Here is a 25,610-nt window from a genome sequence, read left to right on the forward strand (position 1 = left end):
TCCTATAGAATATCATGCCTCTTTCAGCAGCCATGTTCCATAGTGAGCGCAAGAACCCGGTGCCCCAGTGTCCTCCTCGGCTTGATGTTCAAATGCTGACCCCAGTGATCTGGAGCAGGATGCCCAACCACTTCCTGAATCCACAAGTGGGGCGGGTGAGCGAAAGGCACGGATGGATGGTGGAATGTACAGATCCTCTCACCATGATGGCTCTGCATATACCTGAAGAGAACAGGTACAGTAGGACGACTCAAGAACAAAAAATCAAAACCGAAATGATCGTGAAAAAGTGAAGACACTTGCTCATGAAGTGTCTTCAGTATAGATGTCTTTTGTAATCTATCTATCTACCTATCCATATTCCTAACTATCAATCACCCAGAACACCCTATCTTTTATTTATTTATTCATGTGCTCTCACAAACTTAAATCAATATAACTTCTCCTCCCTCTTGCAACAATACCTCTTCTCTTATGATGTGTTTACTGGCACAAGGGGAGAAAAACCCAACACACACTCACATGAGATCGCAAACCACGATGATCCAATCAACTCCTCCAATCAAATCCCGTTCTACATTTCATCACTCGTCACAATAAGGAAGAAAAGCCTTTCACAACATCTATTTAATGCTGACTTTAAACTACTTCAAACCAGTGGTGTGCGCTGATGTTTTAAAATGAGGAGGAAAAGTCCTCTTTTATATATATATCTATACATTTATGTCCGTTACACTTAATTTTCCATGTTAAATAAACATTACATAAAAAAGAGACACCAAATGCAATTCTATTTTGTTTTTGTTTTTTACACTAACTATGTATTGTTCTATTTATTAACACCAAGTACAAATTTAATCAAGTTAGTGTTTTTACACATTTGTACTTTTATTCCAAAATAATAACTAAAGGCAGTAACAATTTAAACAAATATATATTATTTGTGAACTAATGTTCAGACACAGACACAGTCTTTTAATTTCCCCAAGCTGAATGCTGACTAAAACCCCACAGTCATCATGTTTTCAGGCCATTTCAAGTTTGATCTTTACGTAACATACAGCAGTGATATCTAAGTGGATGAGTTGTTTACTTACTTTTTAATTAGTCTTCCCATTAACGCCATCATTGTCTTCATTCAGGCCGAATAGAGAGCGCACGAAAACAAGAGAATGGTTTTATTGCACAAACCAATCATATTCAATCATAACGGATCATATCCAATCGCAATGGAGGCATTGCCTCCTGTCACGTGACGTTCCCCCATTCATTCTCAATTACCCCCCACTAAACCCACTGCACACTTTAGGGGTCTGTTAAAAGTCAATGGGCTCAGAGGAGGCACAAGATGACATGGTGTCACAATGTAACTTTACCTGCTGGTATCACAGTTGGACATTGTTACTTTAGAAAAACGAGTGACTTTTACGCTTTTTAATGTCACATTTTGTAATATTTATGTTTTTTTTTTTCCTCTTCGAAGGAAACGCCCCTTGTTCAAACTTTCTGGCCAGGCTTTCTTAAGCCAGCATTTACAGTATCTAGTATTTGTATCTTTTGTCTATTTATTATGTATTGTTTGATAGTTGACCTGTTCCTCTCATATGCAGGTGCATTGACGTCCTGGAACTGTCTGAGCAGCATGACTTGCTGAAGTTCCACTATCACACTCTGATGCTTTATTGTGCCGTGTGTGCGTTGGGCAACAACCGTGTGGCCCATGCCCTCTGCAGCCACGTGGACGAATCCCAGCTCTTCTACGCTATTGAGAACACGTACCTGCCCGGCCCTCTCCGCAGCGGCTACTACGACCTTCTCATCAGTATCCACCTGGAGTCAGCCAAACGCAACCGCTTGGGAACCAACCGCGAGTTCATCATTCCCATGACGGAAGAGACGCTCAGTATTAAGCTTTTCCCAGATGCAGAGACGGCACATGACCTGCCAGGAGTGGGTCTCACAACCTGCCTCAGACCCAAGCTACACTTCTCCCCCATCAACTTTGTGGGCACTGACCCAGATCTCTACACCCTAAGCCCCATCATCCCTCTGCAGGTACAGTGGGATCCAATAGTGATCGTTGGTACATACAGGTGAAACTCGAAAAATTACTGTAGAATATCGTGCAAAAGTTAACTTATTTCAGTAATCCAACTTAAAAGGTGAAACTACCGGTAATATATTTTATAGACTCATTACATGCAAAGTGAGATATTTAAAGTCTTTATTTGTTATAATTTTGATGATTATAGCTTACAGCTTATGAAAACCCCAAATTCAAAATTTAAAAATTGTGAAAAGGTTTTCATAAGCTGTAAGCCATAATCATCAAAATTATAACAAATAAAGGCTTGAAATATCTCACTTTGCATGTAATGAGTCTATATAATATATTAGTTTCACCTTTTAAGTTGAATTACTGAAATAAATGAACTTTTGCACCATATTCTAATGTTTCACCTGTATGTATGTACAGTATATGTATATATATATTCCAGCCTTTTCCAACCAATCTATACTGGCAGCATTTCTCACAGTGAGCGTCAATGGCAGAGGAGCAAACCCACTATAATTTTTACAAATTTTGTGTCATGGAATGTAATTTTAGGAGTTTTTAATGCAAGAATGTAGTTGCCTAGATATCAAATATGCGATTTTGCGATCTTGACAGGTTTTGTGAGATTTGCACAGTATTGTACAGATTTTCTTGAGAATGTATGAGTGTAAGAAAAGCGTAATATGGTGCAGGTCGAGGGAAATACATTTCCTCTACAAGTGAGCAACAGCAGGAACAAGGCATAGTGACACCTCCCTCAGCTCCAATATATCAAAATCAACCCAACAAGGTTAAGAATGCGTTCAGAAATTCAACACTGATACAGTGGGAACAGAGGGGATATCCATTTTTAAAAAATGCAAGTGGTCTAATAAGAATTTCAATAATCTCACAAACAACTTATAAAAAAATAATAAGTATAATAATAAATGTTCCCTGCTTGGAGCATTATATTGAGAAAACACTTGCAGGACACGTGCCGACACATAAGCAGGGAGCAGGAAAGAGACAGTACTGTGTAAGTTTGTGGAAAGCAGTGCAAATGTTCTAAGACTGAAGCAAAAACAAAGATCCTTACGCCGTTTCGGAGTCCTTGGTCAGGGTGCATCTGGCAGGGTTACACATCAGAATAAAAATGTTACCCATCAACATTTTTGAACTTTTGCACGATATTCTACAGTAATTTTTCGAGTTTCACCTGTATAGATAATACAAGATTAGAATTTAAAAGTGCAGTAAGCAATTTGAAATCAACAAACAATGACAGGCAAAACTGTATAACTAATATTACAACAACAGCATATGGTTCTATGAGACATCGCAAAACCAATGTTACTCATGAATGGAGCAGAAACAACGCAACCTCCCGCTTAGGACTCTCCAGCGCTGGAAAGCTTTTCTAATATTAATGCTAATCCTAAAGCTCTAGCCTGATCATAACCCTTCTTTTTCCAGTGATTTTTCTCTTTTGTAATGTCTCTCAGCCATCTCTCTTTCTACAGTGTTTGTTCAAATACTCTTACTGCACCTTTAAGTACCAACAAGAAAAATTAAGTACGAAAAGACCGAGGGGATTGGGAGGTCAAGGGAACATATATTGTACACAATAATAATAATAATAATAATACATGTGATGGACATCAAAAGTGGCAGGTGATTTCGCAGTTATAGCAGCAGTGTGGTAACAATACCTGAGGTAATAAAGTGCAGGTAAAGATTATTGTTATAGCATTTTATTGATAAAGTATAGTATGAAGAAATGTTAATAAAACATTGTATTTTACAGATGTTGATAGACAATCTCTTTGTTAATATTTACAGGAGCTGAAGACCCAGGCTCTAAGCATGCTTACCGAAGCCGTGTTCGATGGCAGCCAGGCCATGCGTGATCCTGTTGGGGGCAGCGTTGAGTTCCACTTCGTTCCCATTCTCAAACTCATCAGCACCCTCCTCATTATGGGCATCTTCAACAATGAAGACGTCAAGCACATTCTCAAGATGATTGATCCCAGTGTGTTCGGGAAGAAAGAGGAGGCAGGAGAGACAGAGGAACCAGGAGAGGAATCTGCTCCCAAGGAGGAAGGAGAGGAGGTGAAGGAGAAAGAAGAAGAGGCTGAAGGAGAGGAGGAAGCCGTGGATGAAGGAGTTGGAGAAGAAGAGGAGGATGAGGAGCTGACAGCTCTGAAGAAGGAGGAAGGAGAAGAGGTCGAGAAGGCAGTGGATGAGAAGGAGGGAGAGAAGGTGGATGGAGAAAAAGCAGAAGAAGAAAAGGAGGCAGAGGAAGTAGGAGACGAGGTCAAAGAGGAGGAAGAGGAAGCACCAGAGGAGGGGCTTCTTCAAATGAAGCTGCCGGAGTCTGTAAAACTGCAGGTAAATCGAATCTATAGATTATTAGTCAATTCTATGAGGAACACATTTAGAGGAGATCAGCGATTATCTACATGGTGATCGTGCAAAAGTTCATTTATTTCAGTAATTCAACTTAAAAGGTGAAACTAATATATTATATAGACTTATTACATGCAATGGGAGATATTTCAAGCCTTTATTTGTTATAATTTTGATGATTGTGGCTTACAGCTTATGAAAACCTTTTCACAATATAAAAATTTTGAATTTGGGGTTTTCATAAGCTGTAAACCATAATCATCAAAATTATAACAAATAAAGGCTTGAAATATCTCACTTTGCATGTAATGAATGAGTCTATATAATATATTAGTTTCACTTTTTACGTTGAATTACTGAAATAAATGAACTTTTGCATGATATTCTAATTTTTCGAATTTCAACTGTATCTATCTATCTATCTATCTATCTATCTATCTATCTATCTATCTATCTATCTGTATATTATGTAAATTTTTCTTGTTTGTACTGTTTATAATACTGTCTTTGCCTGTCTCTCCCCCTCCTTTAGATGTGTACCCTTCTACAGTATTTCTGTGACTGTGAGCTCAGACACAGAGTTGAGGCCATTTTGGCTTTCTCTGATGATTTCGTACTGCATATCCAGTTAAACCAGCGTGAACGATATAAGGTTCTAATGAGAGCATTTAGTATGTCTGCTGCAGAAACCGCTCGCAGGACCAGAGAGTTCCGCTCTCCTCCTCAGGAACAAGTATAAGACACACTTCTACTTTAAAGGATAATTCCGGTATTTAACACCTTGAGTCTATATTGTAGTTTGTTTTGGATGAACAAGAGTGGTGGACAACATTTTTTTGACAATGGTTCCTCTCTCGAGTTTTTGACTATAATAGAATTGGCCATGGACCCATTTAACATTGGAGTCAATGGCCATGTCCGAAAATGTCATTAAAACAGCCTTTAACATTAGTTTTCAAAACTGTGCAACTCACCGAGTGATTAGTGATGTTAGTTGATGTTCCAGAAACAAAAAGTGTTGCGAAATACAGTTTCTGTCGTGTTTTAGTCGTCATTTTGTAAAATCCCATTGAATTCTGTTGAAGGACTGAGTGCTCGTTAATATAAATGCGCTAACGGAAACGGAAAGGGGGCTGTTTACATTTGGTCGATGTAGTCTTTTTGCTCGCTTCCGTTTCTCATAAGGCTAGCGAGCAGAGCAACTGTGCTCCGGGAGAGTAAGCGAAATAAACAAACAAATCCTTGAAAATATTGAAAGACGTGACCACTGACCAGTGCAATATGAAGTTAAACTCGACTGTGACCGTGAGTGTCCCGCGAGACATAAACATCGGTTATCGCCATCAAGTGGTCGGGAGTGTGCTAACGCTTCAGATTCAAATATTGAGCGGAAGTTACACGGTTCTGAAGTGTCTGAAAAAATTGTTCCACTATAGCAAAATAAACGGATTGGAATCATATATTGCGACGATATATTGTTTATAATCATCAACGAACAGCACTAACCACTCGGTGAGTTTAACAGTTTTGTAAACAAACATTATTGGCTGTTTTAATGACATTTTCGGACATGCACATTGACTCCAATGTTAAATGGGTCCATGGCCAATTCTATTATAGTCAAAAACTCGAGAGTGGAACCATTGTCAAAAAAATTTTGTCCACCACTCTTGTTCATCCAAAACAAACTACAATATAGACTCAAGGTGTTAAATACCGGAATTATCCTTTAAACTCTTCTTTAAACACACATATGATTATCACTGTTATACACTAATTATGAGTATATATGTAGGTTTTCCTGTTGACTAACTTCAAGCACAGCCCAGATGAAGAGGATTGCCCCGTGCCAGAGGAAGTGCGGGAAACCCTCCAGAGTTTCCACAGTGACCTCCTAAATCACTGCGGTCAGTGTTCAAAACATCTCACAAAATTACTGTACGGCCACATTACAACACCAAGCATCTGCAAAATCACCTTGTGATCAAACTGATTCAGTTCTTCTGAGGATTCAAACTAAAAAAATTATCACACACAAACATTATAAAGAAGATCTAAGCCTCGTTCAGACTGTCAGTTCAAATGCTGACATTTAGCAAGTGTGAACAGCACAAAAAAAATCACATTAAATCCGTTTTGAGCTACATCCATATGTGGTTCGAAATCCTATTCAAATCACATTTCTGGTAAACATGTCAGACGATGTTTTTTTTTCCGTCTCCCCCCCCCCACACACACACACTCTGTACAGACGTTATCAAAATGATCCCCGTTCACACGGATCCGCAAAAACGACTGTATTATAAATGCTATTAAAAATGCTGTATTATGCATGCCAGACAAGTTCTGTAGTTGCAATGTCACTTTGTAAGGTAAGACTACGCACCTGAGCACAGACACATTCAAACGAGCATGCCTATAGACTAAACACGTAATACATGCTGTCACCGTTTTCACAGATATTCGTTTGTGAAGTTTACACGGAGATGATAACAATATCGGTTTCAAAAACGTATATTTCTCATGCCACCAAAACGCCGTTGTCGTGTAAATGAACGTCCAGAACGCATAAAAAGTCACAATTTCACTGGCGTAAAAAACAATGGAATTTTTTGGGGAAAACGAAAGTGTGCCACGGGACACACAAATGAGAACTGAACAGTTTCGATTCACATTGTGGACAGTCAATAATTTACAATCAGATGAATTCCATATTGCGAACCTACAATTACTGACTGACCAAAATCTAGACTATGTGGTTCTTATCCATATTTGTTTGTACCTCAGGTGTCCACGTTGAAGAAGAAGCGGAGGAGGAAGAGGTAGAAGCGTCTCTGAGAGGCAGACTGCTCAGTTTGGTGGAGAAGGTCAAGAACCTCAGGAAGAAAAAGGATGAAGAGGAGCCAGAACCAGAGGAAGAGCCCAAACCTAGTGAGTAAATGCTGTAAAACATCTTGAGAAGGTTGTTCAGATTCTTCTCATCTCATGGTTGAACCGCTTTCCTCAACCATTGATCAATACTTTTATTTTTCACGTAGTTCAAAATGTTACTTGGGTTTTTTTATTTATTGTGTGTTGGTTTAACGTTTCTGGATGTCATTCTATTCCTCAGGTTCTTTACAGGAGCTGATATCCCACACAATGATCCACTGGGCTCAGGAGTCCTTTATTCAGAACCCTGAGCTGGTGCGGCTCATGTTCAGTCTTCTCCACCGGCAGTATGATGCACTGGGAGAGCTGATCCGCGCCCTGCCAAAAGCCTATGCCATCAACGCTGTGTCCATACAGGACACAATGGCCATGCTGGAGTGTCTGGGTCAGATCCGCTCCCTGCTCATCGTCCAGATGGGCCCGGAAGAGGAGAGGCTTATGATCCAGAGCATTGGGTGGGTACTTCTAATGACAGTACATCAAGTGCTTGACATCTCAATCCATATTTGATATACCCTACAGGTCAAAAGTTTGGGGTTGGTCAATTTTTTTAAAAAGTTCTTCTGCTCAAAAAGGCTGAATTTATTTGATAGAAAAATACAGTAAATTCAAAATACAAAAATTCAATACAAAAAATTGAATACAAAAATTCAAATTCAAATTTATTTCTAAAGCACTGAATAAAACAACACAGTTGACCATAGTGCTGTACAAGCAGTAAAACAGTGAGCAGAGAAGAAGCAAATAAAATAAAATGTATATCCATATATCTAAATAGGTAGTATAAACATCATAAAACATTCAACAACATATATTTATAAAAAGGAAATAAATGATACTAGCACCCTTCACACTTATCTTGATCGAACGCTATCATAAAAAAATATGTTCTCAGTCAGCTTTTAAACTGACTGAGTGTAGGAAGGTGTTCAAAAGTACAGCACGCACATCCAAAACAATAAAACTGGGTGCTGGACAGACAAGTAATTAGCAAAGGTAAACAATGAGTCCACCAGAAAATGATCCTTAGCAAATTTAATGATAGCTCATCGCGTGTAATGTTTCGGGCCCAAGCCCTTCATCAGACATGAGATTTGAGATTTGTTGTGTTGGAAGGTCCCTGATATATAAAGGTAAACTGTTCCATAATTTAGGGGCTGCGACCGCAAACGCGCGATCCCCTCTAGACTTCATCTTTGACCGAGGAACAACAAGACGTTTCTGAAATTGTGATCGTAGCGATCTCATTGACTTTTGTTCCTGGATTAGATCAGTAATATAAGATGGGGCTAAGCCATGTAGAGATTTAAATACAAATAACAGAATTTTAAAATGAATCCTAAAAGTGACAGGCAACCAATGTAATGATTTTAACACCGGAGTAATATGATCGAATTTGCGAGTGCTTGAAAAACAAATGTTATCACAATTTAAAATAACTATTTTCTAATATAATATAATTTAAAATGCAATTTATCTGAATTTTCAGCATCATTACTCGGTGTATCATTAGTCTTCAGTGTCACATGATCCTTCAAAAATATGCTGATTTGCTGCGCAAGAAACATTTTCCTAATATTATCAATATTGAAAACAGTTGTGCTGCTTAAAATGTTTATGGAAACCATGATGCATTTTTGGGGGAATTCTTTAATGAATAGAAAGTTCAATAGAACAGCATTTATTTGAAATATACATCTTTTGTAACATTTTCAATGTCTTCACTGTTACTTTTGATCAAGTTAATGTGTCTTTGCTCAGACTTTTGTCCTCATGTCCTGAACTTCTTTGTGATTAGCTGAAAATGACATCATGTGTGGTATTTCAAATGCATTTTGTCTCCTGTCTCATAGGAACATCATGAACAACAAGTTGTTTTACCAGCACCCTAACCTGATGCGTGCGCTGGGCATGCATGAGACGGTCATGGAGGTTATGGTCAACGTGCTGGGAGGTGGAGGAGACTCTAAGGTGCTTTCCTGCTTTTGTTATACACATAATGAACATTTAAAACTGGACAAGGATCCGTCTCTGCAATTGAAACTGATGTAAAGGGAAACAAACCTATTTTTTTTCTCTGTTTATAGGAAATTCGATTCCCACAAATGGTGACCAACTGCTGTCGCTTCCTGTGCTACTTCTGCAGGATCAGCCGTCAGAACCAGCGCTCCATGTTCGACCACCTCTCGTACCTGCTGCAGAACAGTGGCATTGGACTGGGTCGGTTGCTTTGTAAAACTTATCTGATGCAGATAGCATATTTTTATTATTGTTAAGGTCCATTCACACCAAGAATGAAAATTATAACAATAACTATATTAGCGTCCACACCAATGCACAATGGATAGGGGGGATTCTGATTGGCTGGCAATGTTTTTTTATTTTTATTAATTAGCTGGAAAAAAATTGTTCTGACAGTGATTCCAATTATATCATACAGGTACCTCTGTGTTGTTATCGTTATAGCTGTGATGTGGACCTCCCTATTCTCGCAGAATTAAAGTGATTATTAAAACTTATAGTTCATATATTTATAGTTGGTGTGATCATGTCTTTAGTCTATTGTGACACTTTAAAGTAGTGTTTTCCAGCCAGAGGTACAGTACTTCAAACCTTGGAAGGTACATAGAAAGATTTTGATTTTGCTTTGTTAATTTGATAAAACTTAAATTATAATTTTTAAATAAATATATTATAGCTGTCAATATATAAAAATTCTGTATTCTTTATTTGGATCCCCAGTAGCTTTCACAAAGTGGTTGCTAATGTTCCTGGGCTCTATAAAACAATACAAAGCTGTACAAAAGCTGTACAAATCAATAAATATAATAACAAGAATACAATTACACAGATTAAATCACCAAACTGTGCTTCTTACACATTATAGTCTTTGGGTGTTTCCATTCATTTGAAGTAAAAGCACATTCAAAATATATGACAAAATAAATAATTCAATAATTTAAAGTAGCAGCACATCAAACAAACAGTATACATCTTCATATTTTAAGCATATCTTTACAAATTATATTGCTTGCTCTGGATTCAGGCTCTTGTGTTGTGCTAGTTTTGTTGAATCTGAGTGCGGCATTTGATACCATTGACCATAACATAATAATTCTTCTTGATCATCTTAAATATATGGTACAGATGGTACTCAACCAGGGGTGCGTTTCCCGTACAACTATATAGCTCACTGCTTAACTACCATAGTATGATGCATCGTTGGAGAAATCAACTAGCTCGTCACGACTGTTTCCCGAAACCATATGTCGCAAAGTATCGTTCAACCACGCTGGTTTATGACGTCTCGCACGTGGTGGACTAATAAATTATTTTAATTAATCTGTTTGAGATCGAATTAACGCTAGATTTTGTCATATAAGTTACAGACATGGCATCTGAAGACCATTTCTAATTTTTCTCAGTTATTTTGCTTTATTACCAGACTCAATATTTGCCTCGTTCTTACATAGTAGAGCGCGTTCGCACATGCGCAGTCTTCAAAAACGGTGTTTTAAATCTCTTGACAAACTAAAAGACGTAAATTACATTTGTATGTATTCTAAATAAATAACACGGGTTGTACTGAATGTCAGCTTGCTTATTTTGCTAAAGAGAAGGATTTATTCAGTCTACATCTCATGTAAACTAGAAACTATGCTTCTAACCACAGCTCGAGAGCAGTCGTTCCAACCACACAAGTTTGCGATGCTGTTTGCGAACGTTCGTTGGAACGATGGTTTCGGGAAACACCAAATCGTTGAACTATGCTGATAATGACGGAACTTGCGACCATAGTTGGCTAACGATGCTTTCGGGAAACGCACCCCTGAATGCCTATTACCGCCGCGACAGGCACCGCGGCGAAACTACCGCGGTAAAAATAATCCAGTCGCATTTCAAAGTCATTCGCGAAATGACCGCCAGGTGGCGCAGAGGGACATTGTGCAAAACAGCAGCTATTGCCGTATTTTGAAATGTAAGCGGGGTTAATGTCAATTAACAGATGAAATAGGCTACTATAGAACATTGTTTAGGACAGAAAAATAGAATCATAATTTAAAAATAGAGACGAGAACAATATAGCCTTTATTTCATATTGTAACCTAGACGTCGGTGGGCGACATTAAGCCTATTGCCCGTTGGGAGCAGCGTGATAAAATAATAATAATAACAAAAATAACGAACAAAAATAAATTAGGTGCAAAGAAGCTGATTATTTGTTTACTACTCAACTGAGGAATGAGACGAATGATGAGCGCTTTTCTGGAAGAGATTGGATAAACCGGGCATTTTTAGATTAGTATATTCATGGCCGAGTGGTAGAACTTACGTATCGGTCATTTGGATGACAAGGGTTCGAATCCCGTACAAGATTATTGTACATTTTATATTAGCCTATTAATGCATGTCATAGCCTGTTATTAATGCAGACAATCAAACAAACAAAACATTTTTTTATACAGGATAGCCTTTTTTTTGGTTCATATAGAGTTTGTAAAACATGGTTTTAATAAGGTGCGATTTGCCAGGGGGGACGGGGATTTCCTTCTGGTCTAAACATCCCTGCTTCTGCTGAATTATTTTAATCCCCCCTCCCTCCACAGTAACAAATGCTATAAATTACTTCACCAATAGACCATTTAAAATATATAAAATAAAGATATGCAACAGGCACGTTTAAACGACAAACAATAAAATCAGAACCAGTTTCAGTTCATGGTTCCAGTGCCTTAATGCATGCACGGCTTTCAAAATGTCACAAAGCGTTTTGAGATTATTTTGAATGAAATATTGAAGTTTTTAATTAAGTATTTTGGCACACCACACCGAGTGGCGCTATCTATTGTTCTAAAGTCGGGTTTTATTCTGGCATGTTGAATTAGTGTTCGGCAGACGCGGCTGCGCGTTCATTTGGATTTATTTTTCTCATAACAGACAGCTAAAATAACTTAGGCCCTAATAGGCTACTCCGTAGTTTTTTAGTCATACAGATCAGAGTAGAGTAGCCTAGCCTACATCGGTCAAAACTGTAAACTTGTATTCATATTCAAACTTTTATTCAAAAGTTTATCTGTCGTCTCTGTCTCCGGGAACTGCGCGTCACAAAAATGAACCGAAAGCCACTTTCCTCCGCTCAGTCACGATAAGAAATCGGCTATGTCTAAAGCCTTTAAATGTCTAAATATTTAATAAATGTTATCTGATTAGGTAATCCGTATGAAACCGAGAGGTGCAGATCTACTCAAAAGCTGTGAGCGCTTCCCAATGATGAACGGACAAGGGTGAAAATCTCGCTATAATTAAATAATAATAATAATAATAATTCATTACATTTATATAGCGCTTTTCTGGACACTCAAAGCGCTTTACATAGAAGGGGGGAATCTCCTCAACCACCACCAATGTGCAGCATCCACCTGGATGATGCGACGGCAGCCATATTGCGCCAGAACGCCCACCACACACCAGCTTACTGGTGGAGAGGAGACAGTGATGAAGCCAATTAGTATATATATATAGGAGGATGATTAGGAGGCCATGATGGACATAGGCCACTGGGCAAATTTGGCCAGGATGCCGGGGTTACACCCCTACTCTTTCGAAAGACATCCTGGGATTTTTAATGACCACAGAGAGTCAGGACCTCAGTTTAACGTCTCATCCGAAGGACGGCGCTCTTTGTCAGTATACTGTCCCCATCACTATACTGGGGCATTAGGACCCACACAGACCACAGGGTGAGCACCCCCTGCTGGCCACACTAACACCTCTTCCAGCAGCAACCTGGTTTTCTCAGGAGGTCTCCCATCCAAGTACTAACCAGGCTCAGCCCCGCTTAGCTTCAGTGGGAAACCAGTCTTGGGCTACAGGGTGATATGGCTGCTGGCAATGTAAATGTAGTCTCTAGGCTAAATCGCCCTGAATTAAATTGTAAAAATAGATCCGATAATTTATTTGTCGAAATGTTGCGATATTGTTTCATTTAAGTTCATAAATATTATATAAATGTTATTTAGTTTAGCAGCAGCACAAAGCACTGTGGTTCGAGATTTATATAAAAAAAATAATAATAGCTAATTCACAAATCGCGCACCCTGGTTTGTAAGGATCCAAAGATCCCCGTGGAATTTAACATTGAGTTGAACATTGTATTCATGACAACAAATGAACATGCGTTTGTATTTAGGTTTGCTTGGAAAAAGCTGCCCAAACCGAGGTAGCGTTTTATTTCTTCAATTATTGAAATAATTAAATGTTTATTAATAAACTTTTATGACAGAAATATTAGCCTACATGTAGCCTAAATAATTAAATTATTTCATTATCAACACTTTACTAGCCTAATGCTATGTCTAGAATTATGTGTGAATTGCGACTTCTCTTTGTTTTGAGTCGGTCTCAAACTCAGATCGCCTGTGGGGGGTTGGGGGTTCAGGAGGTGTTAATGTTCCGTCTTTCATATGCAGAGTGAGCCTGATGACCATGCAGGCAAAGGCAAAATACTTTTAAAGATAAATCTCTCGATGTGTCCAAATGTAGGCCCTTATAAATATTGTAGTTTTATGTAGGCTATTGTATTTAAAGGGGTTTCACACACACTTTCAGTTGAAGTGTTCAATCCATTTGTTTCAACTGGTTTTGTAGAATTTTACCACGTTTGAGTAGTGTGTGTGTCAACAATCTGGCATTATCTAAACATGAACTATCGACGAAACGCGTTCTTGCCAACTAAACGAATGCAGAGCAGCAGATACAGCGCTTATTCTCGATCCACCTCGTTTTATTGTACGGTGAATTCAACCAGGCATTCTGTTTGAAGCAAGACTCAATCATGTTACAGTTTTTTTTTCGTGATTTGTCTGGATGACACACAGCGACATCAGTATTATCAGCTGTATAATGGGGTTTTACCCTGAAATCTTGTTTAATGTAGAGAGAGACCCGGCGCGCGCAGTGCAGGGAGACTAAATAAACTAAAATAAAAGAGATCCAGCGCGAGAGAGAAGCAAAGAAAATCTTAATTTATGTTGCTTTGAACTATTTTCGTTTTGTAGACTATAGCCTACTGTTTTAATTGTTTATTTAGCTGCAATTTCTTTGGCAATACAGATTTAAAATGTTGCAAGAATAAGATTCTGTTTCTTACTTAATAAACTCTAACTCGATGCAACCCTGTTTTAAATAAATAAACTGCCCCCGACACTTTATTTAAACCTTGAAATGTCCAGGATCTGTTTTTAAAAATTTCTTCCTTTGCTATGACGGGTATCAATTGTCAGTCATCTCAATTTCGTGGATGATTCACAAAACAATAATTTAGCAGATTAAAGATAGCTTCCATTTTCATTTTCTGACGCGATCGGCTGATAATCTTTCCTTCATCAGTTTTGTCGTCTGTGCAGCGGCTCTACTGGAAAGTAGCAAATTTATGTTGTAATGTGCCATTGATAATTAAACAAAACGCTTGATTTCAATAAACAGTTACCCATCTAAGCATCAAGAATGGTAAAACATTTAACGTTGTCAGCCAAAGCTGGTGAGATTCGATCTCGCATCGCTTGAAGCTCCGTGAAGCTCGTGCTGTTGCGTTGTCCACTGCGCTACCGTCGGTCCGCTGATGAAACATTGCTCTTGGAAAGCCTGATTGATGTAGCCTAATATTTTTCTATTGCAATGTTTTGTGTTGAAATGTTTTCATTATTTATTAAATGTATTAGGCCTACATTTAATTTCAGTCTTGTGATTATATGAATTCATTTAACTACATGTTTAACTTGAATTGATCTGTTTTACCACATTTCAAACACTCTCAATGAGCCGCGGCGCGGCGGCAGATTACACAATAGAGAGAATAAACTGACACTTTTCAAAGTCTGCGATTGTAGCGCCTCTTAGCGGTCAAAGCCAGCAAATACACCCCCGCAATTTTACCGCCGCGGGAACGGCGGCGGTAAAAGTCTCATTCTGGTTGAGTACCATCTGTAGGTATCCTGGGCACTGCACTACTGTGGTTTGTTTCTTACCTCGAGAATAGGACTTTTTCTGTAAATTTGGGCAATTTTTCCTCATTATCTGCTCCTCTTTCATGTGGTGTGCCCCAGGGATCCATTTTGGGACCTTTATTGTTTTCCCTTTATATGCTTCCTGTGGCTTACATTTTTCAGAACTACATGTCTTATCATTGCTATGCTGACAATTCTGTTTTACCTCCCAGTAAGGCTTGATACCACTTTCATTCAGTGTTTTATTGAAATGCATAAATTATATTAAGAGTTGGATGACAAATTGCAGTTTAATGAGGATAAAACAGATTTGGGGATTTTAGGTTGTCCTGCAAATTCTTCGCCTGTTCTGGAAGCCTGGTTTCATCCACTCTCAACCAGTGTATGCAAACTAACTTTTGTGTGATCTTTGACCCTTCACTATATTTTTTGATAAACAAACTAGTGCCGTTATTAAAGGAAACTTTTTCCATTTGAGATCTATTGCAAAATTAAACCATCTTCTTTCATGCAAAGATTTGGAAGTAGTGATTCACGCACTTGTGACATCACGATTCAATTATTGCAATTCTCTTTGGTCTCCCTCAATCTTCATTATGTTTGAAAGTTGTACAAAATGCAGCCACAAGACTTTTGACTGGGTCTAAAAAGAGGGACCGTATTTCCCCTATTCAAGCATCCCTCCACTGGCTTCTTATGTTTGTATATAAGCCGTTGTCTGGCTGTGGACCAAAATATATTAGTGACCCTCTTCAGCCATACCTTCCTGAAAAGTTAAGCTTAATTCACTTGATGTGTTTTATAGTCCTGTCTAAAACCCACATAAACATGTTTTTCAAAGAAGAAACAAGGGTATGTGACCTTGTAAAAATATACCATCAGTCGTAGATGTAATTTGGACTATGCCGACAATCATTAGATTTTTCCAATTAACTACTTAACACTAATTAGTTTAAATCTAAATTATATTAAAATAAAACAATTTAGACCTTGGTATTACTCTTTTTTTAATGATTTTTTTGTGTGTGTGTGTGTGTATTTTTAGGCATGCGTGGATCTACTCCTCTGGATGTTGCTGCCGCGTCCTGCATTGACAACAATGAGCTTGCCCTGGCTCTTCAAGAGCAAGACCTTGAGATGGTAATGCTCCGAAGTCAGAACAAATTTTTGTATTTATGATATTGTGTTGTAAGGCATTTATAATGTACCACTGCATACAAATTCATTGGTTCATTGTGCTACTCAGGTGGTGACATATCTGGCGGGCTGTGGCCTTCGGATGTGCCCCATGCTGCTGTCTAAAGGCTATCCTGACATAGGATGGAATCCAAGTGGAGGAGAGAGATATCTAGACTTCCTGCGCTTTGCAGTGTTTGTAAATGGTGAGCATGTTAAGTGTAATTCTGACTCTGATTCCTGTGTTTTAAGGCATTTTTAATTAAACGTTGTGTTTTTTTGTCTCCCCCGTGCAGGTGAGAGCGTAGAGGAGAACGCTAACGTGGTGGTTCGGCTGTTGATTCGTCGGCCTGAATGCTTTGGCCCCGCACTGAGAGGAGAGGGTGGTGCGGGTTTGTTAGCTGCCATCGAGGAGGCCATTAAGATCTCTGAGGACCCTGCCCGAGATGGGCCAACTTTTAAAAAGGACAGACGTTTTATGTAAGATGTTTCACTTTCTATTTATTTCACTTTTTATTTAAACAGTTTGCTATTAAATCTGTATATATATATGTGTGACCCTGGACCACAAAACCAGTCATATGGGTACATTTTCTGAAATTGAGATTTATGCACCACATGAAAGCTAAATAAACAAGCTTTCCATTGATGTATGATTTGTTAGGATAGGACAATATTTGGCAGAGATACAACTATTGTAAATCTGGAATCTGAGGGTGCAAAAATATCGAAACATTCAGAAAATCTCCTTTAAAGTTGTGCATTTATGTTCACGATTTTCCTGCATTCACTCACAAAAATAAATGTTTTATATATTTACAGTAGGAAATTTACAAAATATCTTCATGGAACATGATCTTTACTTAATATCCTAATGATTTTTAGCAAAAAATAATATTATAAAAAATAATAATATATTAAAATCTATCATTTTGACCCATACAATGTATTATTGGCTATTGCCACAAATATACCCGTGCGACTTGTGACTGGTTTTGTGATCCAGGGTCCCATATAGTTTTTACCCCTTATATTGGTTCACAGGTTTGGAGGGGAGGAGCAGCATGAGGAGAACAGAGTGCATCTTGGAAATGCTATCATGTCATTTTACTGTGCCCTTATTGACTTGCTGGGTCGCTGCGCTCCTGAGATGCATGTAAGTATAATTTACCTGTGAAGTCCATGACAAATGTAAAGTTTGTAAACGGGAATCATTCAACTGTTTTTTTTAAAAAGATGTGTCTTTTGCTCACCAAGGCTGCATTTTGTTTTAATCAAAAATACATTAAAACATATTATTACAATTTAAATTGTATTATTTTTAAATATTTTAAAAAGAAATATATTCCTGTTATCAAAGCTGAATTTTCAGCATCATTACTTCAGTCTTCAGTGTCACATGATCCTTCAGAAATCATTCTAATGTGATGATTTGCTGCTCAAGAAACATTTCTTATTATTTTCACTGCTGAAAACAGTTTATAAAAACTGCTTAATGTTGTTGTGGAAACCGTAATAAAAAAATTCAGGATTTTTTGATGAATTGAAAGTAAAAAAAAAAAGCATTTATTTGAAAGAGATATCTTTTGTAGCCTTATAAACATATTTACTCTCACTGTGATCAATTTATTTAATCACTGCTGAATACAAGTATTCATTTTTTTTTAATTTTTTTTTTTTATCCTACTGACCCCAAACTTTTGAATTGTAGTGTTTAAGATGAAGGTCACATTTCAACAGATTTCATGTGGGCTTCAATGTTCAACCTGTTCTTAACCCACAGTTGATCCAAGCCGGTAAAGGTGAAGCTTTGAGAATCAGAGCCATCTTGAGGTCTCTCGTGCCCATTGAAGACCTGGTGGGAGTCATCAGCCTTTCTGTTCAGATCCCAACCTTAGGCAAAGGTACACCAAGATTTTAATCTTCATTTTTCAACATTTTGGTATTTCTTAAATTTCTTACTCTGAATTGAAAACAGGCTTCCTTAAAACTCACTTCTGCATAATTATCTCTGGTTTTGTCTGTGATACTTTTCATAGATGCTCAGATCGTTGAGCCAAAAATGTCAGCGAGTTTCGTGCCAGACCACAAAGCCTCCATGGTGCTTTTCCTGGACAGAGTGTACGGCATTGATAACCAGGACTTCCTGTTGCATGTGCTAGAGGTCGGCTTTCTGCCAGATATGAGAGCTGCAGCCTCTCTAGATACGGTGAGCTCTTAATATTGTCAATCATATTTCATCACCATCTTTATCTTTCATAATACAATATAATATGTGTAACGAGTATACCCTGTTCGGTTGTTTTCATTGTGTTTTTGGCTCTGAACTGTCACCTAGTTTTCCTCAGTCTGTTAGATATTTGTTATATAATGCACCTGTTGTCTATGTATTATCTCATTAGTTTCTTTGTTTGCTCTGTGTACTTAAGTCTTCAGTTCTCCCTCTGTGTTCATCCGTCTTCGTCAATGGTATAACGTGTGTGAAGTATATTCTGTGAGATTTGTTATTAAAGATCCTGTTTCTTCTTCGTCTTAGTGAGCTTTTATCAGCACAATTATGTGACAATATAATATAATATATAAGCAAAATCACACGAGTAGCCGTGCTGATATAGAGCAGCGCTAGTTATAGTACAGGATTTCGGTTAATAAAAATAAATGTTAAAAATAATGAAACTTAACTTTGCCCTTGGCCAAATAGACTTGCTCTGGAACAAGTTTAAGATTAATAAGGCTAAAGATTGCCCGCTGGATATACCCAAAAGTTAATGATATCTGAACACTATCGACATAAGAGCCAGCGGCACATTCCCGAAGGACTGGCCGAGATAAAGCTGTTCTCTGCGGGTACATGAGCGCCGAACGGCTGCTGATGGCCTGGAGTTCACATCACCGAAAACGTCTAAACAAATTGTCAAATAGGCGCAATGTTTATATATGTTGTATATTTGAGGTCTAAATAACTACATGCTCGCCTAATAACTACATTCCGTGACACAACAACAATAGTATTTGTAAAATGATGGTAGTTTGCTCTAGCCTGGCTCCGCCCTCCTACGTACTTCCGCTCAATTTTCATTTTCCTTCAGAACTACGTCTGGGATTGCGGTGTATTCTTGGGTTTTCTCCAGTCAATTTTTTACCGGTCCAATCAGCGAACAGAAGGAGTGTCTGAGAACGATGACGTTGAGGTCGTGTGCTAGTTTGAGTCGTCATACGTCACGACCAAACGTTAGCGTTTGGTTATGGCAGATCCAGAGTGGCTCTGGGCAGATCCAATAGTTTTAAACTTCAACAGAGTACCCGCCCTCAAGGAAGTTAACGCTTGTCAATGGAGAGAGCCCAGACTCTCTGTACAAATTAAATGTACGAGAGTCTTGTAGAACCAGGCTAAGTTTGCTCGTCCGCCATGACACTCTTTGTGAGAAATGCTGCAAGTTGTAATATAACAACAACACTGTTTTTAATTGTAATGTTCCTCCAGTTGGCGTTTAGCACCACAGAGATGGCTCTGGCTCTGAACCGTTACCTGTGCTCAGCTGTGCTGCCTCTGCTCACTAAGTGTGCCCCACTGTTCGCTGGCACTGACCACCGTGCCATCATGATCGACTCTATGCTGCACACCATCTACAGGCTGTCCCGTGGCCGTGCACTTACCAAGGCCCAGCGGGACGTCATCGAGGACTGCCTTATGTCTCTTGTCAAGTTAGTTCTCCACTCTGTACTGACATCAGCACTAGAAATGCCAACTTACAATATTGGAGCTAATAAAGTTATATTTGTGAATTTTAGGTATCTGCGGCCATCAATGTTGCAGCATCTGTTGAGAAGGCTGGTGTTTGATGTGCCAATCTTAAACGAGTACGCCAAGATGCCCCTAAAGGTATGGTTATTTTAATTAGTTGGAGTGATTTTTTGTTTTGTTTTGTTTCTTATTATCATATTTTGTGCCAGTGTGCTTGAGCTGATCCTGTTTCTTTTTAGTTGTTGACCAACCACTATGAGCGCTGCTGGAAGTATTATTGCCTGCCGAATGGATGGGCGAACTTTGGAGTCACATCAGAGGAGGAGTTGCATCTCTCTCGCAAACTCTTCTGGGGCATCTTTGAGTCCCTCGCACACAAGGTTTGGCAAAAACAAACATGATTTAACAGATGAATTCTTATTGAAAAAAGAGCACTTACAGTTCTTGGCATCTCATCTCATCTCTGTAGAAATTTGATGCAGAGCTGTTTAAGATCGCCATGCCCTGCATCTGCGCCATAGCGGGTGCCATCCCTCCAGACTACGTGGATGCTAGCTATTCATCTATGACTGAGAAGAAAGCATCTGTCGACGCTGAGGGCAACTTTGACCCCAAACCAGTGGAGACAACCAAGTGAGAAAACAATTAGCTATTGTTCACTTATAGTATTATTTTTACATCTTTGAGTTTATATACAGTATGTGCATATGCGTATATTTTAGGTATGTGATTTTTCTGTATTTAAACAGATTCCCATATTTTTATAACTGAAGTATGACCCATAAATGTCAGGGAAAAAATTGCTGTGTTTTACATTTACATGTAATACATTTTAAATATATGTATTCCATTCATGGATACCATAGTGTGAACCATACCACTTTCTTTCATTATATGGAATGGTAAAACACGCCTTCTGGCCGATAATTGACCCTTCGCAGGGTGTTTGATTGACAGGCGACCTGACCAATTATAATCCGCCATTCGCCGAATCCGCCATTTTTGTCAATCCGTTTGTCGGACATGGCAACAGTAACTAAAGGGGGCGGGTCTTTGTGAACGGTCAATTGGCCATACATGTTTCAGAGTGAAGCAGCAACATGCCATCTTCCCAAGTATGTTATGAGAATGATTTGTAAATATGTAAACAAGATAGAAGCTTTAAAGGTGCAGTAAGGAATTTCTGAGAAACACTGTTGATATTTAAAATCAACCAAAACAAACGCACCCCTTTCTTTTATTGCTCCGCCCCTAAAATGCACGAACACACAATGCAAGAGTCGATGTCACTTTATCATAGCTGAAGCCAAGCAAAATAATCCTTTTATGACACATCATGAGTGGACACGCCCCATACTGCTGATTGGCTCACTTTCTCTCCTCCCCAATCATGAGTGGATACGCCCCCTACTGCTGATTGGCTCACTCTCTCCTCCCCAATCATTGGTGGTCACGCCCCCTACTGCTGATTGGCTCACTCTCTCTCCCCCATCATGAGTGGACACGCCCCCTACTGCTGATTGGCTCACTCTCTCTCCCCCATCATGAGTGGACACGCCCCCTACTGCTGATTGGCTACAAGTCTGTTATGCTGGTCAGTCTGATCCACTTTCAACAGTGTTTCTCTGAAATCGCTTACTGCACCTTTAAGGCCTCCGCGTGTTTTTTTTCTACCAAAATAAAAGCTCTCTTTTCTCTCTTTTTTTTTTGTCCTCAGCTGATCAACACAAATAATTATTTTGAGGGACTCATTAAAAGATTTGTATTGAAATGAACAACACCAACTGAACGATTATGTTTTCTTATTGTTTCTTTGCAGCACCATCATTCCTGAGAGACTTGATGCCTTCATTAACAAATATGCTGAGCACACGCACGATAAATGGGCTTTTGAGAAGGTTACTATCAGCACTTGTGCTTATTTGTGAAAGCTAAATCCATTGTAGGATTGAGACTTTAACCTTTTGTTTCCATCTTCCAGATCCAAAACAACTGGACATATGGAGAGGTCCTAGATGAGAACGCCAAAACTCACCACATGCTGCGGCCGTACAAGACTTTCTCAGAGAAGGTCTGAATGGATCTTCTTTGAAACGTATCTTTATTAAAACCCGTCTATCAAGGTCAACCTTTCTTTCGTATCGTATTCTCTCTCCAGGATAAGGAGATCTATCGCTGGCCCATTAAAGAGTCCATCAAGGCCATGCTGGCGTGGGAATGGACTCTGGAGAAAGCTAGAGATGGAGAGATTGAGAAAACTGAAGTGAAGACCACCAGGAAGATCTCCCAGACTGCTCAGGTAACAGAGAGTTGGAAGAATAAAGATGAAAATGGCATGTTTGATGAGCCAATTAACCATAGCTATATATCCGTCTCCTGCAGGCCACCTATGATCCCAGCCAGGGATACTCTCCCCAGCCAGTGGAGCTGACAGGCATGGCCTTGTCCAGAGAGCTACAGGTATATTATTTATATTCATTTCAATATAAGACATTCAGAAACCCTTGTGATTGATTCATTCCTCATGTTTCCATCTGTTCAGTCTATGGCAGAGCAGGTGGCTGAGAATTACCATAACACCTGGGGCCGCAAGAAGAAGATGGAGCTGCAAGGCAAAGGTATGATTGTTTATTTTGCTCACTGTATTAATGCCCAAAATAATGTTCATAACATAAACCATACCAGCATGTGGACTATCTCCTAGTTTATGTGTTTTTTGTGTTTTAGGTGGTGGCACCCATCCTTTGCTAGTACCGTATGATACGTTGACGGCCAAAGAGAAGGCAAGAGATAGAGAAAAAGCCCAAGACCTGCTTAAATTCCTCCAGCTCAATGGATATGCTGTCACCAGGTACAACAAAAATGCTTCACGACAAGAAAGAAATGATGCTGTCCTTGATAAGGTCCAGAGGTTTCACTTAAGCCTGCCGAAAGTCTGTAAATAAGAAAAACATTTATTTTACACTCAAATATACAAGAATCCACCAAAATACTTAACTTCTAAACACTAGTTATGTAAATATCAGTAGTGGCCAAAAGTGATGTGCGGCCTCGGAAAATTGTCATCTTCACCCTTTATTCAAATATTATGAACAAATGTGTCAAATATTTTGTAAGCATATTGAGTAGTTGTGCTTTGTTTGGATTTCAATTGTTTTATTTGTCATAACACGATGAAAGATGCCATATTGTGTGGACATAATTTTTGCCCGGGCTGTCATACAAAGACATTTTTTTGCAAAAAAAGAGAGAATTAACGGTTATGTTGTAGTCAATGTATGCTTTTTCCTGTGAGATTTTTGTTTTTCTATGCATTTTTTAAAATTCATACAGTTGTAGTTTGCCTTTTTGTGCCAAATAATTTTGTCAGATAAATACCTCAACCAAGTTTAGTGTTTTGTTCTTCTCTCATACATATTTTATGGCATGTTGAATTGGCTCTTACAGATGTTATGAGGCGGATAAAATACCATGTTGTGTCTCTTCTTCAGGGGTTTGAAGGACATGGAGCAGGAGATTTCCTCCATTGAGAAGCGGTTTGCTTACGGGTTCCTGCAGAAGCTGTTGAAGTGGATGGAGATTGCGCAGGAGTTTATTGCTCATCTTGGTATACATTCATAGCAGTCATTTCTTCGATCTAAAGAACTGTAGATGTTAGTTTGCTCTTGATGAAGGTGTTTTTGATGAATGTTCTGTGTTTGTTACTCCAGAGGCCGTTGTGAGCAGTGGAAGAGTTGAGAAATCTCCTCACGAACAGGAGATTAAATTCTTTGCCAAGGTGAGACACCTTTGATCGGCAAATGAGTGCATGCTAAATAAAACAGAGATCAGTGAGAATTAGTTGGAAGAGATAAAGCCTCTCACACTCTCCTCTTTCTCTTTATATTGTCTTCATGTAGATTCTGCTTCCATTGGTAAACCAGTACTTTAAGAATCACTGTCTGTATTTCCTGTCCACTCCTGCAAAAGTCCTGGGCAGTGGTGGTCATGCTTCCAACAAGGAGAAGGAGATGATTGCTAGGTAACTAATGCTACAGATCTTTACATTTCTGTGGTACCCTAGTCCATTGGTTCCCAACCCTGGTCCTGGGGTGCGTCTCAATCAGCTCTTTAGCTCCCTATATCATGAATTCGGGCACTGGTAATGACAGTAATGGCTCACTCATATTGGTACACTGATGACTCTATTTCCTGCGACATGACAACTTCCTCATTGTACAACATCACTACTGGTATTAATGAACAACAGCAGAACTGCTATCTTTCTGATATTGTTTTGATGTTATTTAAAGTACATTATGATAAATATTTTGCTCCAAGACCTGAGATGAATGTGTCGGATATATGAGACGTCAAAAATGTGCAGTGTTGGGGGTTAGTCATCTTTTTATGTACCTTAAAGATTTAAATTTGATTACGTGAATGTTTACAGAACCTTTTTTTGATAGTTTTGACCTGTCACACCCTCTGCTCCTCACTCTTCTTCTTGCCTGTGGTTTTCTCTCTGCCCCTTCCCGGAGTATTTTCCCACGGGTCTCCTCATCCTTTTGTTACATTTATCTTCTATGAATCACGTTATTTTGCTCCTACTTTTCCATCATCTGAACCTCACCATTTTATTCCTTGTCATGCCATTCTCTCTTTCCCCAACCCTCCACCCCTCTTTTTTCCTTCTTTTTCTGTCTATGTATCTTCTATCTCAGTATCTTCTGTAAGTTGGCTGGTCTGGTGAGACACAGGGTTTCCCTCTTTGGTAAGAGTCCTGCATGATGGCCTGATTGCACATTTCATTTTTCCACTGTCTTTCCCTTTTTCTTTAATATTTCACATCATCTGTACATCCGTTCCTAATAGTTCCACTTATTTGCTCCGAGTTCTTGTTGGTTTTGTCTCCCTCCTTTCTTTCTTTCTTTCTTTCTTTCTTTGTTTCTTTCTTTCTTTCTTTCTTTCTTTCTTTCTTTCTTTCTTTCTTTCTTTCTCTCTGAGGTTTTCTCTAATGATTTGCAGTGCTTTGCTTAAGTTGGTGCATTGTTTGCAGTGTTGGCTCGGTATTTTGGAAGAATAGCTGCTTTGGCTTTTATTATACCTCTTCATTCTACTGTATATCAGTGTCATATATCGTAGCATAGAAGCCTCCGTCCATATGTTGTAGCCAGGCTAATTGTAGGTGAAAGTTTAAGGCCTATGTCATGGTCTGAATGTTTGTGTGTGCAGGCACTGATGCCTCCGCCGTAGTCAACTGTCTTCATATTCTTTCCCGCTCGCTGGATGCCAGGTATGTTTGTTGACCACATCATTCCCTGTATTT

At 38.8% G+C, this 25,610-nt stretch overlaps 1 protein-coding gene across 16 annotated transcripts in view; it reads left to right on the forward strand.

Moving 5' to 3' along the window:
* ryr1b (ryanodine receptor 1b (skeletal)) overlaps positions 1-25,610 on the forward strand; it is a 125,751-nt gene that overhangs the window by 45,430 nt on the left and 54,711 nt on the right. For all 16 annotated transcript variants that reach the window (XM_079620910.1, XM_079620921.1, XM_079620919.1 and 13 more), the window contains exons 34-63: positions 9-235; positions 1,611-2,055; positions 3,878-4,426; positions 4,977-5,177; positions 6,240-6,351; positions 7,232-7,375; positions 7,557-7,830; positions 9,229-9,346; positions 9,463-9,595; positions 16,427-16,521; positions 16,628-16,763; positions 16,854-17,037; positions 17,602-17,713; positions 18,341-18,461; positions 18,597-18,766; positions 20,042-20,262; positions 20,350-20,440; positions 20,542-20,682; positions 20,772-20,935; positions 22,122-22,200; positions 22,284-22,373; positions 22,461-22,601; positions 22,685-22,762; positions 22,845-22,920; positions 23,030-23,153; positions 23,794-23,909; positions 24,013-24,080; positions 24,202-24,323; positions 25,006-25,055; positions 25,517-25,577. In XM_079620910.1, coding sequence (XP_079477036.1) covers positions 9-235; positions 1,611-2,055; positions 3,878-4,426; positions 4,977-5,177; positions 6,240-6,351; positions 7,232-7,375; positions 7,557-7,830; positions 9,229-9,346; positions 9,463-9,595; positions 16,427-16,521; positions 16,628-16,763; positions 16,854-17,037; positions 17,602-17,713; positions 18,341-18,461; positions 18,597-18,766; positions 20,042-20,262; positions 20,350-20,440; positions 20,542-20,682; positions 20,772-20,935; positions 22,122-22,200; positions 22,284-22,373; positions 22,461-22,601; positions 22,685-22,762; positions 22,845-22,920; positions 23,030-23,153; positions 23,794-23,909; positions 24,013-24,080; positions 24,202-24,323; positions 25,006-25,055; positions 25,517-25,577 — 4,643 coding nt within the window. The remainder of the gene's footprint in view (positions 1-8; positions 236-1,610; positions 2,056-3,877; positions 4,427-4,976; positions 5,178-6,239; positions 6,352-7,231; positions 7,376-7,556; positions 7,831-9,228; positions 9,347-9,462; positions 9,596-16,426; positions 16,522-16,627; positions 16,764-16,853; positions 17,038-17,601; positions 17,714-18,340; positions 18,462-18,596; positions 18,767-20,041; positions 20,263-20,349; positions 20,441-20,541; positions 20,683-20,771; positions 20,936-22,121; positions 22,201-22,283; positions 22,374-22,460; positions 22,602-22,684; positions 22,763-22,844; positions 22,921-23,029; positions 23,154-23,793; positions 23,910-24,012; positions 24,081-24,201; positions 24,324-25,005; positions 25,056-25,516; positions 25,578-25,610) is intronic.

Source organism: Phoxinus phoxinus, assembly GCF_949152265.1.
Source record: "Phoxinus phoxinus genome assembly, chromosome: 8".
Taxonomy (NCBI): domain Eukaryota; kingdom Metazoa; phylum Chordata; class Actinopteri; order Cypriniformes; family Leuciscidae; genus Phoxinus; species Phoxinus phoxinus.